Source organism: Elaeis guineensis, chromosome 10 (genome assembly GCF_000442705.2).
Source record: "Elaeis guineensis isolate ETL-2024a chromosome 10, EG11, whole genome shotgun sequence".
Classification (NCBI taxonomy): Eukaryota; Viridiplantae; Streptophyta; class Magnoliopsida; order Arecales; family Arecaceae; genus Elaeis; species Elaeis guineensis.
The window spans coordinates 41,752,935-41,768,510 of record NC_026002.2 but is presented as its reverse complement, the minus strand read 5'-3'; the positions used below and the strand labels follow the sequence as shown (position 1 = coordinate 41,768,510).

General features: G+C 36.4%; 1 protein-coding gene and 1 pseudogene across 1 annotated transcript; one reads left to right on the top strand and one right to left on the bottom strand.

Annotated features, from left to right (window-relative positions):
• Positions 1–354: 354 nt before the first annotated feature.
• On the top strand, positions 355–3,975 carry LOC105052259 (pentatricopeptide repeat-containing protein At4g13650-like). Its single transcript, XM_019853314.3, has 2 exons — positions 355–3,695; positions 3,799–3,975. The coding sequence occupies exon 1, from the start codon at positions 460–462 to the stop codon at positions 2,896–2,898; it is 2,439 nt and encodes an 812-aa protein (XP_019708873.1). The 5' UTR covers positions 355–459; the 3' UTR covers positions 2,899–3,695; positions 3,799–3,975.
• A 1,374-nt stretch (positions 3,976–5,349) lies between these two features.
• On the bottom strand, positions 5,350–15,313 carry LOC105052404 (uncharacterized; annotated as a pseudogene).
• Positions 15,314–15,576: the final 263 nt, after the last annotated feature.

Sequence of the window (15,576 nt, the reverse complement as noted above, 5' to 3'; positions counted from 1 at the left end):
AATTAAGTTGTCCCATTAAACATAATAAATGATTGAACTATGCTAAAGGGTTTGAAATTTCATGTCATATCAATGACACATATTCTTGGTTTGAATGATCCATGAGGACAATTGAATAGCTTTATTCATTCGAACAATCACATTAGTCTCTTTCATATTAGAAAGCTTTAAATATTGTTTGATAACATGACAGATAAGAATATATAGACCCCACTAGACCCTACATGTGATATGTGGTGAGGTATACCCGCCATGATTAGCATAACAACAGTGATTTAATAGACTTCACTAAGTATCATAAGCTTTTCGCATATTCCATTAAATCTATCTAAGTTGAGCTCTGACACGGAAATTTTTTCCAGCTATGGATTAAGTGTCACAGATGATGTAATGATGCTCTAAATATTTATCAATCTGGTGCACCGGAGCCGGCTCTCTCTTTGCGTTGAGTCATCTCCTATGACCATCTCTTGCATGATAAAAGCTTATATTTCTCTCAGCTCAAATATTTCACACTTCTCACCCTTCAAACCCAAATCATCCCATATTTACATTCCATTAATGAAATACTGTTCTTCTCTGAATCCTGCCAATCAACCCCAGCACGTCCCTCTCCAAATATCTAACCTCTATAGAAGAAAAGATCCACTTACCTTTGCCAGTGCACTCGCCTTCCCTTCAAGGTCCAATTCGAGCCTTCTAGGAACCCAAATCCATGCCCAAATCATCAAGCTCGGTTTCTCCAAAGACATCTTCTCTCAGAACAACTTGGTGGTGGTGTACTGTAAATGCGAAGTTCTAGGCCATGCACTCAAACTGTTTGATGAAATGGCTGAAAAGAATCTTGTCTCGTGGACCTCCATGATCTCTGGATTGGTTCAAAATAATGAACATGACATGGGTCTAGAGCTGTATATAGAGATGACGAGGTCCGGGTTTTATCCAAATGAATTCACCCTCCCCAGTGTCTTGAGTTCATGCGCATTGATCCAGGCCATTAGTTTTGGTCATTGCATTCATTCAGTTGCTCTGAAGTTAGGTTTGGACAGGAATCCCTTTGTTGGTAGTTCACTTCTATTGATGTATGCCAAGTGGGGAAACATTGAAGCTGCAGAGTTTGTCTTTGAGTGTATAGGTTATCGAGACTTAGCTTGTTGGAATGCGATGGTAGAAGGGTATGCACTAAATGGATATGGTTATTATGCGATGAGAATTGTAACTATCATGCACCAGAAAGGATTGATTGCAGACCAGTACACATACATTAGTGCTCTGAAAGGGTGTTTGACAATGGGGAACTTGAGTTTTGGGCGACAAATTCACTGCATGATCATTCAGAATGAGTTTGAAAACAATACTTCAGTGATGAATTCTCTTATCGATATGTACTTTAGAACAGGCATGAAGGACTCCGGTGTGAAAGTCTTTGGTAAAACAAAAGAAAAAGATATAGTATCATGGAATACTGTGATATCTGGCTTTGTCCAAGAGGAGGATGAGAAACAAGTTGTAGATTTGTTTTCGAATATGTTACTATCTGGTTTGAAGCCAAACCAAGTTACCTTGTCTGTTATATTCAGATTATGTGGTGCTAAAGATGATCTTTCACTAGGATTTCAGTTCTTTTGCTTTGCTTGTCATCTTGGATACTTGAATGATGTCCCTGTGGTCAATTCACTCATAAATATGTTCTCTAAGTGTTCTGTGGTGGAGAGTGCATATTTCTTGTTCAGCAACCTCGCTACTAGAAATCTTGTCACATGGAATGAGATGATTCAAGGTTATAACCTTAATGGTTATGGGTTAGAGGCATTACAACTTTTTCATAATATGGTTGAGCTGGGCATTGAAGCAGATGAATTCACATATTTAAATGTCTTAGGTGCTTTTCAAGGAAATCAAGAAACATGTGAGCAGATCCATGCTAAAGTCATCAAGTCTGGCTTTGATTCTTGTAGCTTTGTTTGCAGTTCACTAATTAATGCTTATTCTAGTTTTGGATTGGTTGGGAGCTATTTTAAGATTTTCCAAGATATCAGGGCAGTGGATTTGGTGTCTTGGGGGACAATTATTTCTGCATTTTTAAAAAAAGGATTTTGCTGTGAAGCTCTTTCACTTGTAAATAGCTTGAGGGAAACAGGTCAGAAGCCAGATGAGTTCATCTTAGGTAGTGCCATGAATGCATGTGCTAATATTGCTCTACTTAACCAAGCTAAATGTGTCCATTCACTTGTAATCAAGGCAGGATATGAAAAGCATTTCTGTGTAGGAAGTGCTGTCATAGATGCCTATGCAAAATGTGGAGATATCAATAGCTCTAAGCAGGCTTTTGATAGTGTTTCAAGAGATGATGATGCCATTCTCTTCAACACCATGATTTCAGCTTATTCACATCATGGCCTAATCACAGACGCCATTGAACTCTTTGAGAAGATGAAGCGTGCTGACTTATATCCTACTCATGCGACATTCGTGGCTGTTATATCATCTTGTAGTCATCTAGGTCTAGTGGAGCAAGGGCAACATTTCTTCGATTCCATAAGCTCAGCTTATGGGATGTGTCCTTCCGAGGATAATTTTGCTTGCTTTGTTGATCTTCTTGCACGAAATGGGCTTATCGAGAAGGCTAAAGATGTCATTGAAAACATGCCATATGAACCTTGGCCTGCTATTTGGAGATCATTGTTAAGTGGTTGTCGGATTTATGGGAATAAAGAGATTGGTGAACTGGCTGCTGAGCAGATCCTTAAGCTGATGCCAAACAACGATGGTGCCTATGTCCTGTTGTCTAATATTTATGCTGAAGATGGAAGATGGGAGGATGCAGAGAAGGTGAGGATGAAGATGGGAGAAAAGGGAGTTCAGAAGGCACGTGGATATAGTATAATGGCAACATAAAAGGCTGGCCCGCAAAATGTTGATATACAAAATTTCTAAGACAAACTACTACAAGAAAATGAAGAATGCAAACTTCAAATATTTTTGGAGATGAAGATACTTGAAGTCCCAACCCTCCCTTTTGCAGCAAACAAAAAAATGGAAAGAAAAAAAGGTGGTGCTTGAGAGCTCCCTTGAATCAATTTCTGAGAGTTTGAAGGGTTGCTGCTACAGTTATGTGATTATGGTTTGCAGCAAATCAAGAATACTCTAGGTTCTTTTCTTGATCTACTGTCACCAATACACTGCTGAAGAAGGCTAATTATTAGTGCAACATACATGTGATTTGAACCTCGGTGTGCCAGTTGGAGAAAAACAACTCTGCAGGTATGTGCTTTGCTGGAGTCAGAGTCGGTTGTTGGCCGGATATTTTAATAGGTTACTGCATTATGCAGAGAGTGGGATATGAGGATGGATATAGAAGAAGCATGTAGGAGGTATCAACTATCAAGTTTGTTAGGTGGAAATATTGGATGAGCTCTGCAAATTTTTTGAAAGCCCCATTATGCTACTAGTTGGACCCCAGGAGGTAAATGAAGATCCTGAGGAAGATAATTGGTAACTAGCCTGTGCTTTCTTGGATCTCCAAGGAGAAATATGATTCTTATCAATTAATGGAGATCAGCAGAATATTGAGGATGTTTCAATTATCAGGATTTGCATTTACAAGGTTGGATCCAGCTATGAAAAATGCTTTGGCCATGGGTGTATTTGAAGGCATAATTAATGTGTTGCGGTGTAAAGTCCTTTGCAAACCTGTGAGATCCACAATTCATTATGTTATTTTCTTTAATCTTTTATTTTTCTATTGCAGCAGATTTATAATGACCTTTTTCTGCCCTTTTTTCCTTTCTATGGAAGGATTGTGGATGCTGAGGTTTGGAAAGAAAGGATTTGCACGATGATCAAGTTATCACTGTAAACATACTTCTGCTGGCACAAAGGTTTGCTTACTTTTACTTTGTATGTACAGTGTTAACCCAATTCCCACAGGAATTTTCCACCTTATATCGTTATGCTATTGGCTAATCTTCTGAATATGTTGCCTACTGAGATATATGATTCCTGCCCCCACTCGCCACCCACCAAAATCAGCCTCTCTAAACAAAACAAGGCCAACTGCTCTTACTTATCAGTAGATAATGAAGCACAGAAAAGCATGAAGTTATTCATATTTCATATATGAGCTTGTAAAGGATCGGGAAACCAACTTATGCCTTGTGACTGGTACATCAAGTGTAAGATCTAATCTCAGAGCATTGATAACAACAATATGGTACAAAAGTGAGCATGTCTCCCATAATTCAGGAGATACCAAATATTGCAGCTAGCACAACATTTTTTTCTGTAAATCTTTCTTCTAAATCTACGTATGTGCAAAAATAGTATTCTCAGTGGCATTTAAAACCTTCAAGCACTGTAATTTTAATTCAAAGCCAATACATTGGAATATCCATTGATAAGTCAATTCAGATTGAAACATGGTTAAATATATAATTACAAAATATGTAGCAAGACATTCACCTAATGTTGGGACTGAAGCAAAAATAAGCAGTGAATTGAACAGGTTCAAGTGCAAAAGGACTGTTTTTCCTTGAACCAACTTCTTTGAAATCACAGAATTGTCTTATTATTGTCCACATGATACCAGAGTTGTGAACTTGGATGCTATAGTACCGAAATCAAATTACAAGAAAAGTAGATGCCAACCTATCACAATCAGTTCACAGGCACAGGATATCAACCAGCATAAAAGATGGCACCACATTGTATCTGAACATTATCTATTTATAGATGGTGGCACAAACTACTGCCAGTCGACCAAGTGTCTAGCCCCAGCAATAATCTGACCCACCTAACTTCTATTGCAGCTTGTAAAACATCATAACTGGATGTTATTAAAATAATAATGAAACATCTTCAAAATTAGATGCACTTCACATGCTTCATTAACATCAGGACTATATAGCTGATGAACAGAAACTCCATCCTAGCATTTGGCTTGCCATTTTATTGAACATACAAGGAATGGTGCCTGCAAGGGATGCATTAAGAGCACTGTTTATGACGAGAATTCGTGATTTGTCAAGGTAATGATTTCTAATGTCCATCTGAACATTGCACCACCACATACATAAAAACAATGAAAAGCAGAGGGCTTTAGAATCCTATGATAACTGCTGCATATGTTATTCCAGATCAATCTAGATCTATACACTTATTTGAATCTTTCATGCTATAATTCCAAAGCGACTAGTCGACTGTCAGAGTACTACATCAAACACAAATATTAGTTTCCCAATAAGGCTGCCATTTTCTTACCAAAAAAGAAACAAGGCTGCCATTTTTTAAACCAAAAAAATCTGCCTTTTTAATGTAATCCAGAAATAAATACTTACATTCTCAAGAGTTTTAGAGTCCTTTGCAAGGTGATGGTCCCAATCTGATGTCTTTCAAATCAATTGACTTTTCCTGGCCACTCAACTAGAACCCAACCAGGAGAGCTCGCCACCACCGAGCTTCAGGAGTTACAGACTGGCTGGCCATTTCTTTGTGCGCTTCCATCGCCTTCGCATAGCAAGTCTTTTCACATACATCACATATCACGGCATTAAAAGTTGAATGCGCTGGAGCAAACCCCTTGCACAGCATCTCTACTCCCAGCTGATATGCTTCTGCCATTCCACCTTCATCAATCCATACTTCAACCAACATTGTCCAAGTTCCACTGGAAGCCCTTCTTGAGAATTGTTGGTATATGATCACATATAAGTATAGCTCCCTGATGGTGGCTTCCCACACAATAGGTAAAGGTGTGACTTTTGGATTCAAATTCTAAGAGTTGTGTCTACGAAGAGAAGAGACTAGAGGTGGCCAACGGGCCGGGTGGCCCGGCACCGGCACAAATCGGATCAAGCTTGGCCCGGTCTGTAATGAACAATAACCTGGCCTTGTCGGGCTAGGTTTGGGGTTCGCAAGCCCAGGCCCGAGCATGGCACAAGCCCAATAAGGAATAGGCCTGGCCTGACCCACGGCTCGTGCTCGGCCCGACACGACGGGCCGCCCATGGCAGGTCAAGCCAGGCCCGGCATGATTAGGGCCATTACGGGCCTATGCAGGCCCGTAACGGTAACATAACGAACATTTTTTTTTTTTTTTGTGGGGAGGGGGGGGGGGGGTGTGGAGGGCTTCAAAACGGTAAAATTCTAGAAAAATGTCATTTGGCAATTTACATAATTTTTTGATAAAAAAATTTTTCAAAAGACCAATATACCTCCAATCGACGGTCATAAATGACTAGTTTGTGAGGGTATTTTAGGAAGTATGAAAGTTTCTAACAACTATAAATAGAAGTTTATTCTCACCATTTCCACCACACCAAATCCAATTCATTCTCTCAATCCTTTCTTACTCTTAATCTTCTTCTCTCTGTAAGCTTTTCCTATTTACTTGCTTACAATCAACTTTGCTCGTGTGCTTGAATTCTCTCGAAGTTGAAGGATCGAGTTACTAACATTGACTACCAATCTCTCTTATCCTCTATCTTCGATAAAGAGTATATTATTCTCAACATAATCTTTTTATTTTTACTTCTTTTTATTAGCATAAATAGATTTTTATTATGATAGCAACCCTAAGGTGACCCCCAACGAGGAGACGAATACTTTTGAAGAAACCACTAGTGCTCAAGTACGTAGGATTAGGAAGAGAACTAGTGAGGTATGGAGAGATTTTGATAAATCTATAAATATCCAGGGTGAACCTACAATAGTTTGCAAGAAATGCAAAGCCATCCTGATTGCTAAATCATCTAGTGGCATTGGCCATTTGAAACACCACATAGAACAACATAAGACACGTGATGCAAAAATTCAAGCCCAATTGAATTTAGTTGGGGATAGTCTTAGTTCTTGGCAATATAGTCAAGAAATATAATATAGAGAGCTTGCTAGGTGGATAATTCATAAAAAAAAATCATTTATAAGAGCTGAGTCAGAAAAATTAGAGCGATATATCCAACGAGGTCTACAACCCCAATATAGACGAATTAGTAGGAAAACAATTCGTAGAGAAGCAATAAAGCAATATATTGAAATGAGAATTGGGCTTCAAAAATTATCAGAATGCGTAAATTATAGAGTGTCAATGACCTGTGATATTTGGACTGCTAATTACCAATGTGCTAGTTATATTTATTACACTATACATTTTATAGACAATGAATGGAACATAAATAAATGAATTCTAAGTTTTAAACTATTTAAATTTCCACACACTTGAACCTGTAATTTCAAATACTATAATGGCAACTACAATATATTATAGCATTCAAAATAAGATATTATCTATTGCTTTTGATAATGCATCTAATAATACTACTCCTATTTCTTTCTTGAAACAATTATTAAATCTAATTTTGGATGGTAAGTATTTACATATTAGATGTGTATGCCATATACTTAACTTGTGTGTGCAAGATAGATTAGGTATTTTAAATTGCTTGATCACTCGAATTAGAAATGCCATCCGATTCATCGAGCATTCTCCTTCGAGAAAATAAGATTTCAAGCAACTGTCTAACTCCTACAGTAAGACATACAAAAAATTTAAACTTGATGTAGTGCATAAGTGGAATTCCACATATCTTATGTTAAGTAATGCATTTGAATATTCTGAGTTGATAAATACTTTTGTAAATTCTCAATTATCTTTTGAGGAACCTCTAACTTCTGATGATTATCGTCTTGCCAAAACTTTACAAGATTTTTTAAAAATATTTTTTAATGCAACAATTTTTTTTTGATGTATATTTTTTTATTTTTTATAAATTTTTGATATATATTATTTAGATTATTGAAAAAAAAAATTTATATAGAAATGATGAATCTTTGGCCCCTCCAGTTCATGCAATGGAAGCCAAGTGGAGAGAATATTGACCTATTGCCGCTATTTTTGATCCTAAAATTAAATTAAATAGTGTTCTTTATTTACTTGATGAATATCATGAGTATATGCTGATCGATTTAACTGGTGGTAAAGAAACAGTTAAACATTATTTGTATACCATGTATAGTTTGTATGATGCCAGGTTTGGAGGTAGTAGAGTTGATGTAACCATATCTAGACAAGCAAGTACAAGTAGTAGTGGAAAGTACAACATATTGCAGCGGATAGTCCAATGACAATGATAATCGGGCGGTAGTTCGTCTTCATCGTCTCTATCATTGGAATTAAACTTCTACCCCACCAATAACATTACCGCTGCCCTCAATCCCAATCAGTTGGATAATTTTGATGTATTGCAATGATAAAAATCGCAGCAAAATATCTTTTTGATGGTTGCTACTATGGCACAAGACATCTTGGCTGTGTCAATGTCTACTATCATTTCAGAGTCTACATTCAATACTAGTGAATGAGTCTTAGACGAGAAGAGAAGTAGAATGAATAAAGAATCTGTAGAGACGTGTGTCTGCTTTAAGGATTGGCTAGATGTGGAGAATCGACTTCAAGACATTGACGGACATCTAATAAGTTTCGAAGATGATATGAACACCACCACCACTAACGAATCTACAATCTCTATTATCGAGATAGGATTTCAATAATTATAATTTGTAAATATATCAAGTTCTATTTTTCAATATGAATAAAAATTATGATGTATTTTTTTAATTATTTTTTTTTGAATCTTTGCATTCTTTGTAATTTGAATAATAAGCAATTCAATTATCAATAAAAATTTTGAAGTACTTTTTCATAATCTTTTCTACATGTATATTTCAATAATAAATCTTTTTTTCAATTTTTTTTTCAAATCCAAAGGCTAAAAAAATTAAATATTAATCTTAAAAGTTAAAAATTTTATTTTTAAAAAATTTAATATTAAATAAAACATAAAAATGGGCCTATCGGGCTCAGCACGGCCCAGGCCCAGGTCGAGCCTATAAATTTGGGCCTTGGGCCGGGCCTGGAAGGGTGTTTTACTAAACGGACCAAGCTTGGCCCGACCCATGAATAATGGGTCGGGCCAGGCCCGGCCCATTTATTTCTGGGCCTTCTCATGCCCGAGTCAAGCCGGCTCGTTGGCAACCACTAGAAGACACACAACCATTCATTAATGGTTGTTTAAACTAATGGGTGTAATCCCTCATAGGCACCCTTTTAGATATTATAAATATGTCTTGGTGCTTACGTTCATTATATTCGATTTCATCGTAATCTCTTCCTCTCTATCTTTCTCTCATTCTGTGTGATTGTAAATCTCTAACGAACATTTTGCCATCTATTTCATGAGTGTTATTAATCATCAATGGTATTAGAGCGGGTTGTTTATCACACATAAGTTTATAATGTTTTTTGCCGAGTATACATACTGTTTCAAAACTTTGTGTATTTTGGTGTAACAGTACAATTACCTGTGAGTCGACTAATTTATTTTATATTTTGCTACTGCTATTGTTTTTAGTATCTTACTTATACACATGGCTGGTAAGGGTAGTTTAGATGTTTTCAAAATTGAAAATTTGAAAAAAATTAATTTCCATATTTGAAAACGTAAGATATCCTATGTCTTAGTTCATGAAAAAAACCTATTACACAATCACATCACCATTGCCATGGAAAATGATGTTAGTGATCTAGAATTCTCCGAGTTAAAAGGAAAAGTAGGAGCATGACCATGCACTTGCAAGGGCTTTAATGTTGTTTAGCATGGAGGATGATATAATCCCTCTCTGTGAAGATTTTGAAACTACAAAGGAAATCATGGATGCTCTAGAGGCTAAGTACGGTCCCATTTTTGATACTCATATTCAATTATTTATAGAAAAATATAATGGGACATCAATGACTGAGAGTGATCGTGTGGTGGATTGTGTCCATAAGATGGAACTCCTTACAAAAGAACTTTTCAATACTGGACACCCTTTTACAGATAAAATGCAAGTCACTACTATCCTTAATGGTCTTCCAAAATATTGGGATTATGTTGTTACTTCTTTGATCTTTGGGGGAAAGGATTTAACCATGAATACCCTGCTGGCCTGTTTGGCTCTTGAGGAAAAAAGAAAGGATAGGAAAAAAAGGGAACAAGGCATAACGGTTGCAGAAATATCACAACCATTCAAGAAGATAAAGAAGCATAATAAAGGAAAGCATTTCCAGGATTAGAAGTTTAAAAAGAAAAGAGTTTGCTATTGATGTGGTCAAAGAGGTCACATGAGAGCCAAATGTCTAAAGCAATAAAAAAAGAAAATAAAAGAAGTGATTATGATAGTATCAGAAGCCATGTTAACAGAACGAGTTACAAAATAATGGTGGATCGATTCAAGAGCCACTAGGCATGTTGCAAGAAGCCATGATAATTTTGTGGATCTCAAGGATAAAGCACCTAGTGAACATCGAATTTATATGGGCAATAATATATATTGTGATGTGATTGGTAAAGGCACTTGTAAAATTGTGACCAATGGGTATGTTTTAGTGTTTAAAGATGTTTTGTATGCACCCAATATTCATAGGAACTTTCTACCTGTTTAAATAGGGTCTTGATGTAAGGTTTAAATAGGGTTCTGTGTACATCCAAAAGGATGGAGAAATTATTATGAAGGGTCATAAAATGAATGATATGTACCTAATCAATAATAATATAGTTTCTTTTTTGGAGTACATAAATGTTTCCTCTCATACAAATAATTCCTACCTATGGCATTTAAGATTGGATCATATAAACAAGGACAAGATGCTTCGTATGAGCAAATTGAGCCTTATACCTCAAAAGGATCCAGTGGACTTCAATACTTGTGAACCATGTGTTAAAGGTAAAACAACATGGAAAACTTTTTACAAAACATTGGAAGTCTAGTGATCTATTAGAGGTGATTCACTCAGATATATGTGGACCCCTTAGAACTAAAATCTATAGAGGTATGGAATATTTTGTTACCTTCATAGTTGATTATTCAAGATTTGTTCATATCTACTTGTTAAAATACAAGTTTGAAGCTCTTGATAAATTCGTAGAGTTTAAGAAACAAGTAGAAACACAATTGGGAAGATCAATCAAAGCCTTGAATAATGATAGAGGTGGAGAGTATGAAGCTTTTGATGAGTTCTATAAGAATAATGAAATTAGATATATCTACACTATGCCTTATTATCCTCAGCAGAATGGCATTGCTGAAAGGTAGAATAGAACTCTGTTACATACTTGAACCATGATGGCATATGCTGATCTACCTCTTCAATTTTGGGATAAAGCTTTGTCCACCGCAGCATATATTCTTAACAGAGTTAAAATAAAAGCTAAACCTCTCACACTTTTTGAGTATTGGACAGGATTAAAACCCGACGTGTCAAACTTTAAAGTTTAGAGGTGCAAAACACATGTATCCTAAAGCCTTATAAGGATAAGTTAGGAACTTAAACTTGGTAATGCAAATTCATAGGATATGTTAAGAGTGGAAGTGGTTATAGATTTTTTTCATACTAAAAGAGGATTGATTGAAATTAGGGATGTTGTGTTCATTGAGACCACCAATATGATTACTTCCATAAAGGATATAAAACTCATCGAGAAAATGCAAGATCAAATATCTAACACTATGGATATAAATATTGACCATAATGTAGTTAATTCTCAATCTGATCCTAGTTCTGAGAAAGATTTTAGTAATGAGTAGGATATAAAGATTGAGAATCATGGGAGGAAAAGAAAAAGGGAACCATCTGATAAGTTAAGGGATCATTATGTTTTTAATCTTGACACTGAATCAGACATTACAAGTCTTAATAATGATCCTAAGGACTTCTTTGATGCCATGAAGGCTGGTGATGCAAATCAATGGCTTGAAGCTATGCAAGAAGAGTTAAATTCTATAGCTAAAAATAATGTTTAGAAGTTAGTTGATTTTTCAAAAAGAAGGAAAGCCATTGGCTGCAAATGGATCTTAAAGAAAAAACTCAAATCAAATGGATCTCTAGATAAGTATAAAGCAAGGTTGGTGGCAAAAGGGTTCACTTAGAAATCCAGAACAGACTTTGTGGATACTTATTCCTCGATTACTAAGTTTATATCTATTAAAATAATCATGTCTATTGTAGCTAAGATAGATCTTAAGCTACATCAATTAGAGGTCAAAATGACCTTTCTAAATGGAGATTTAAAGGAAGACATATATATGGAGCAACCTGAAGAATTTCAGATTGAAAGATATGAAGACAAAGTCTATAAATTGAAATGAACCCTATATGGTTTAGAACAATCCTCTAGATAATGGTACTTGAAGTTCCACCAGGCTACCCTTGAAATAGGATATGAGATAATCCACTAGATCATTGTGTATATGTTTGGAAGTGCCAAGATAAGCTATGTATTTTATCTCTATATGTAGATGATATACTTTAAACTGGAAATTATTTAGATATGATGGCAAAAATGAAATCTTATCTAGGATCCAAGTTTGAAATAAAAGACATAGGGGAAGCCACATATATCCTTGGAATTAGAATCACTAGAGATAAAGATTCTAGATTATTATACTTGGATCAAGAGAAGTATCTTGAAAAGGTGCTCAAGAAATTTAATTATATGGATCAATGTAAAGCATTGAGCATGCCTATCTGCACTAGGCAAATATTAAGTAAAGATATGTACCCACATACAAATAAGGATATTTTTGAAATGAAGAAAGTCCCCTATGCCCAAGCAATTGGTAGTCTCATATATGCAATGACAAGTACAAGGCCCGACATTTGTCATGCAGTAGGATTGGTAAGTCATTATCAAGCCAATCCTGGTAAGGCACATTGGCAGGCAATCAAAAAAAATTTTAGATACTTGAAAGATACTATAATAATAAAGCTTTGCTTCGGTTTAGATGATCTAGATATCACAAGATATACAAATACAGATTTTGCAGGTGATCTGGATGATAGAAAATCTATAAGTGGCAATGTATTTCTATTTGATAGAACTACTATTTCTTGGTTAAGTAAGAAATAAAATTATGTTGCTAAGCATACAATGGAGGCCGAATATATATCGTGCAGTACAGCGATAAGTATTGTAGTTTGGATTAAACATTTTATAAATAGTTTGAAATTTGGTATACCGGATAAACCAGTCAATATTTTTTATGATAAAAGACTGCCATCTCTTTGATAAAGTCTAGTGCAAACAGATCCAGAGGTAAACATATTGACATAAATTATCACTATATACAAGATATAATAGAGGGGTGAGATTAAAGTCGACTATATCTCCTCAAATGAGATGGTGGCCGATCCTATGACCAAGGGGTTGTCTCTAAAAAAATTCAGAGGGCATGTGATTGCAATGGGGTTGAGAGTTGCATAGGCATTGTAATGTCACATAGTTAAAGGCATCTTTCATGAGAATCATAGAGATGCCTAAGATAAAAGATAAAGATGCGACTCTGCCTCATAAAGAAAACTTGAAATTTGTCAGATAAAAGGTAGAGGGCACTAGCAAGGAGGCCAGGGATTATTGGGAACTCATGAGTATAAAGTTCACTTTGAGGCATCATGAGGTTAGACGGATAATTCTGATGGCGCTAGTGTATATAAAGTCATCGAGAAGGTGTATCAAGAAAATCCTCAGTATGGGTTTTAGAGAAAGTACTTGATCGAAAGTTCAACGTAGGTCAACACATTATAGATGTGTGTGGCTGAAGTCATCGATTATATTGAGGGTGTGGGCTTTGGGTTCCTTCATAATAGTATTGATGCTGCTGACTTAAATTAAGTCGAAGTCGCCTAATGTTGAGTCAGGTAAGTGACAACATACATGGATGGGCACAGTCCAAATGAACAGCTTAAGCATGTGCGCGTAAAGATCTTACCATGTTTCTGATGCCGATCTATGAGTAGCGCATATGAGAATCAGTATTGAAAATTTATTTGATACCAAGATTAATACTAACTAAAAATCCACTGTATAATGTGATCAATTGGGAGATATTGGTATATGATCACATATAAATATACCTCCCTGATAGTGGCTTCCCACACAATGGGTAAAGGTGTGACTCTTGGATTCAAATTCCAAGAGTTGTGTCTACAACGGGAAGAGACAACCATTCATTAATGGTTGTTTAAACTAATGGGTGTAATCCCTCGTAGGCATCCTTTCAGATATTATAAATATGTCTTGGTGCTTGGGTTCATTATATTAGATTTCATCATAATCTCTTCCTCTCTACCATTCCCTCATTGTGTGTGATTACAAGTCTCTAACGAGCATTTTGCCATCTATTTCTTGAGTGTTATTAATCATTAAGAATTTCACTCATCATGTCCCTCACTCTCCCCATCTCACCAGCTTCACTACGTCCAGCTATGATTATGTTGAAGGTCTCTATATCAGGTTGGCATCCTGCTCTTTCCATGCAAATGACCATTTTACAAGCTTGTTCAAGTTTGCCCCACTTATGAAGATCCTTTATATAGATGCTGCAAGTAAATGCATCAGAACTAGACCCATCACAAGCATTCATCCACCATCTCAAAATTATTTGCTAAGAAGCCTGACATGAATCCATCAAAAATACCACTATTGCTCACAATATCTGTCTGGCCTCCAATGTAAAATAGTAAGCATCATATACTTTCCCTTCCCAAACAAGCACATCAATTACATTGTTATATTCCATTGCAGCTGGCAAGAAACTAGCATTTTGCATCTCCTCCAACAAGTCCATTGCCTCAGAAGAACATGCTTGTTTACAAAGCAAACAAAGGACTAGTGTATACATATTTCCATCAGGAGTACAATCATGAACCAGCATCACGTTGAGAAGTTCAACTGCAGAGTGGACTTCCTGTTCTTGCAAAGAGCTCTGATCAAAGATGGAGACCTCAAGTCGAACATTCATGTCTGATATCTAACATCAAGACATAACTTCCATGAGGGCCGCCTCCTTAGAATAGAGAGCAAAGAGCTTAAAAAGGCCACAGAAGGAGTGCATCCAAAATTTGGAATTCTAGAAGATGTCGACCGGCATCCTGAAGCATGTTGATCCTGCTATAACGTCGTATGAGATCGACAAAGATTCTCTCAGGAACATCACATCTTTCAACTTTCTCAAGATGGTCAAGAATCAAAGACGTCTCTGGGATAGACATTTAATGATGGAGTATGCATAGGGGGTTGGATTGGATTAGAGTCATAGCTGTGAAAATAGGCGGTCAGAATGGAGAGGAAATTGGATGAGGAGTTCTACTCTTCAGACATCTTTTTTAGTGTTTATGTTGCTTGCAGCTCATTGAAGGTTTGCCGCCACTTGCCGTCTGTATGTTGAGATAGGTCACTTCTCATACTGCTGCTTATTACGAGACAACCAGGCATTGCCATCTTTCATTCCAAAAACATTGCAAAATTGAAATTAAATTCTCAAAAAATTTGAAATACTTATTGTACCTGTCAAATCCTGCATCTGGTGTTGAAAGTGATCTCTCCGATCGAGGTGGTGAAGCCATGCAGAGGCAACGATCTCCAATAGCCGGCTTTGGACCTGCAAAAAGCTTAGGCCGGAGTGTTTTCCCATGAGGACCCTCTGACACTCAAATCAAGAGATGGAGAACAAGGAGAAGGAGAGAATTCTCGAGAGCTTATCT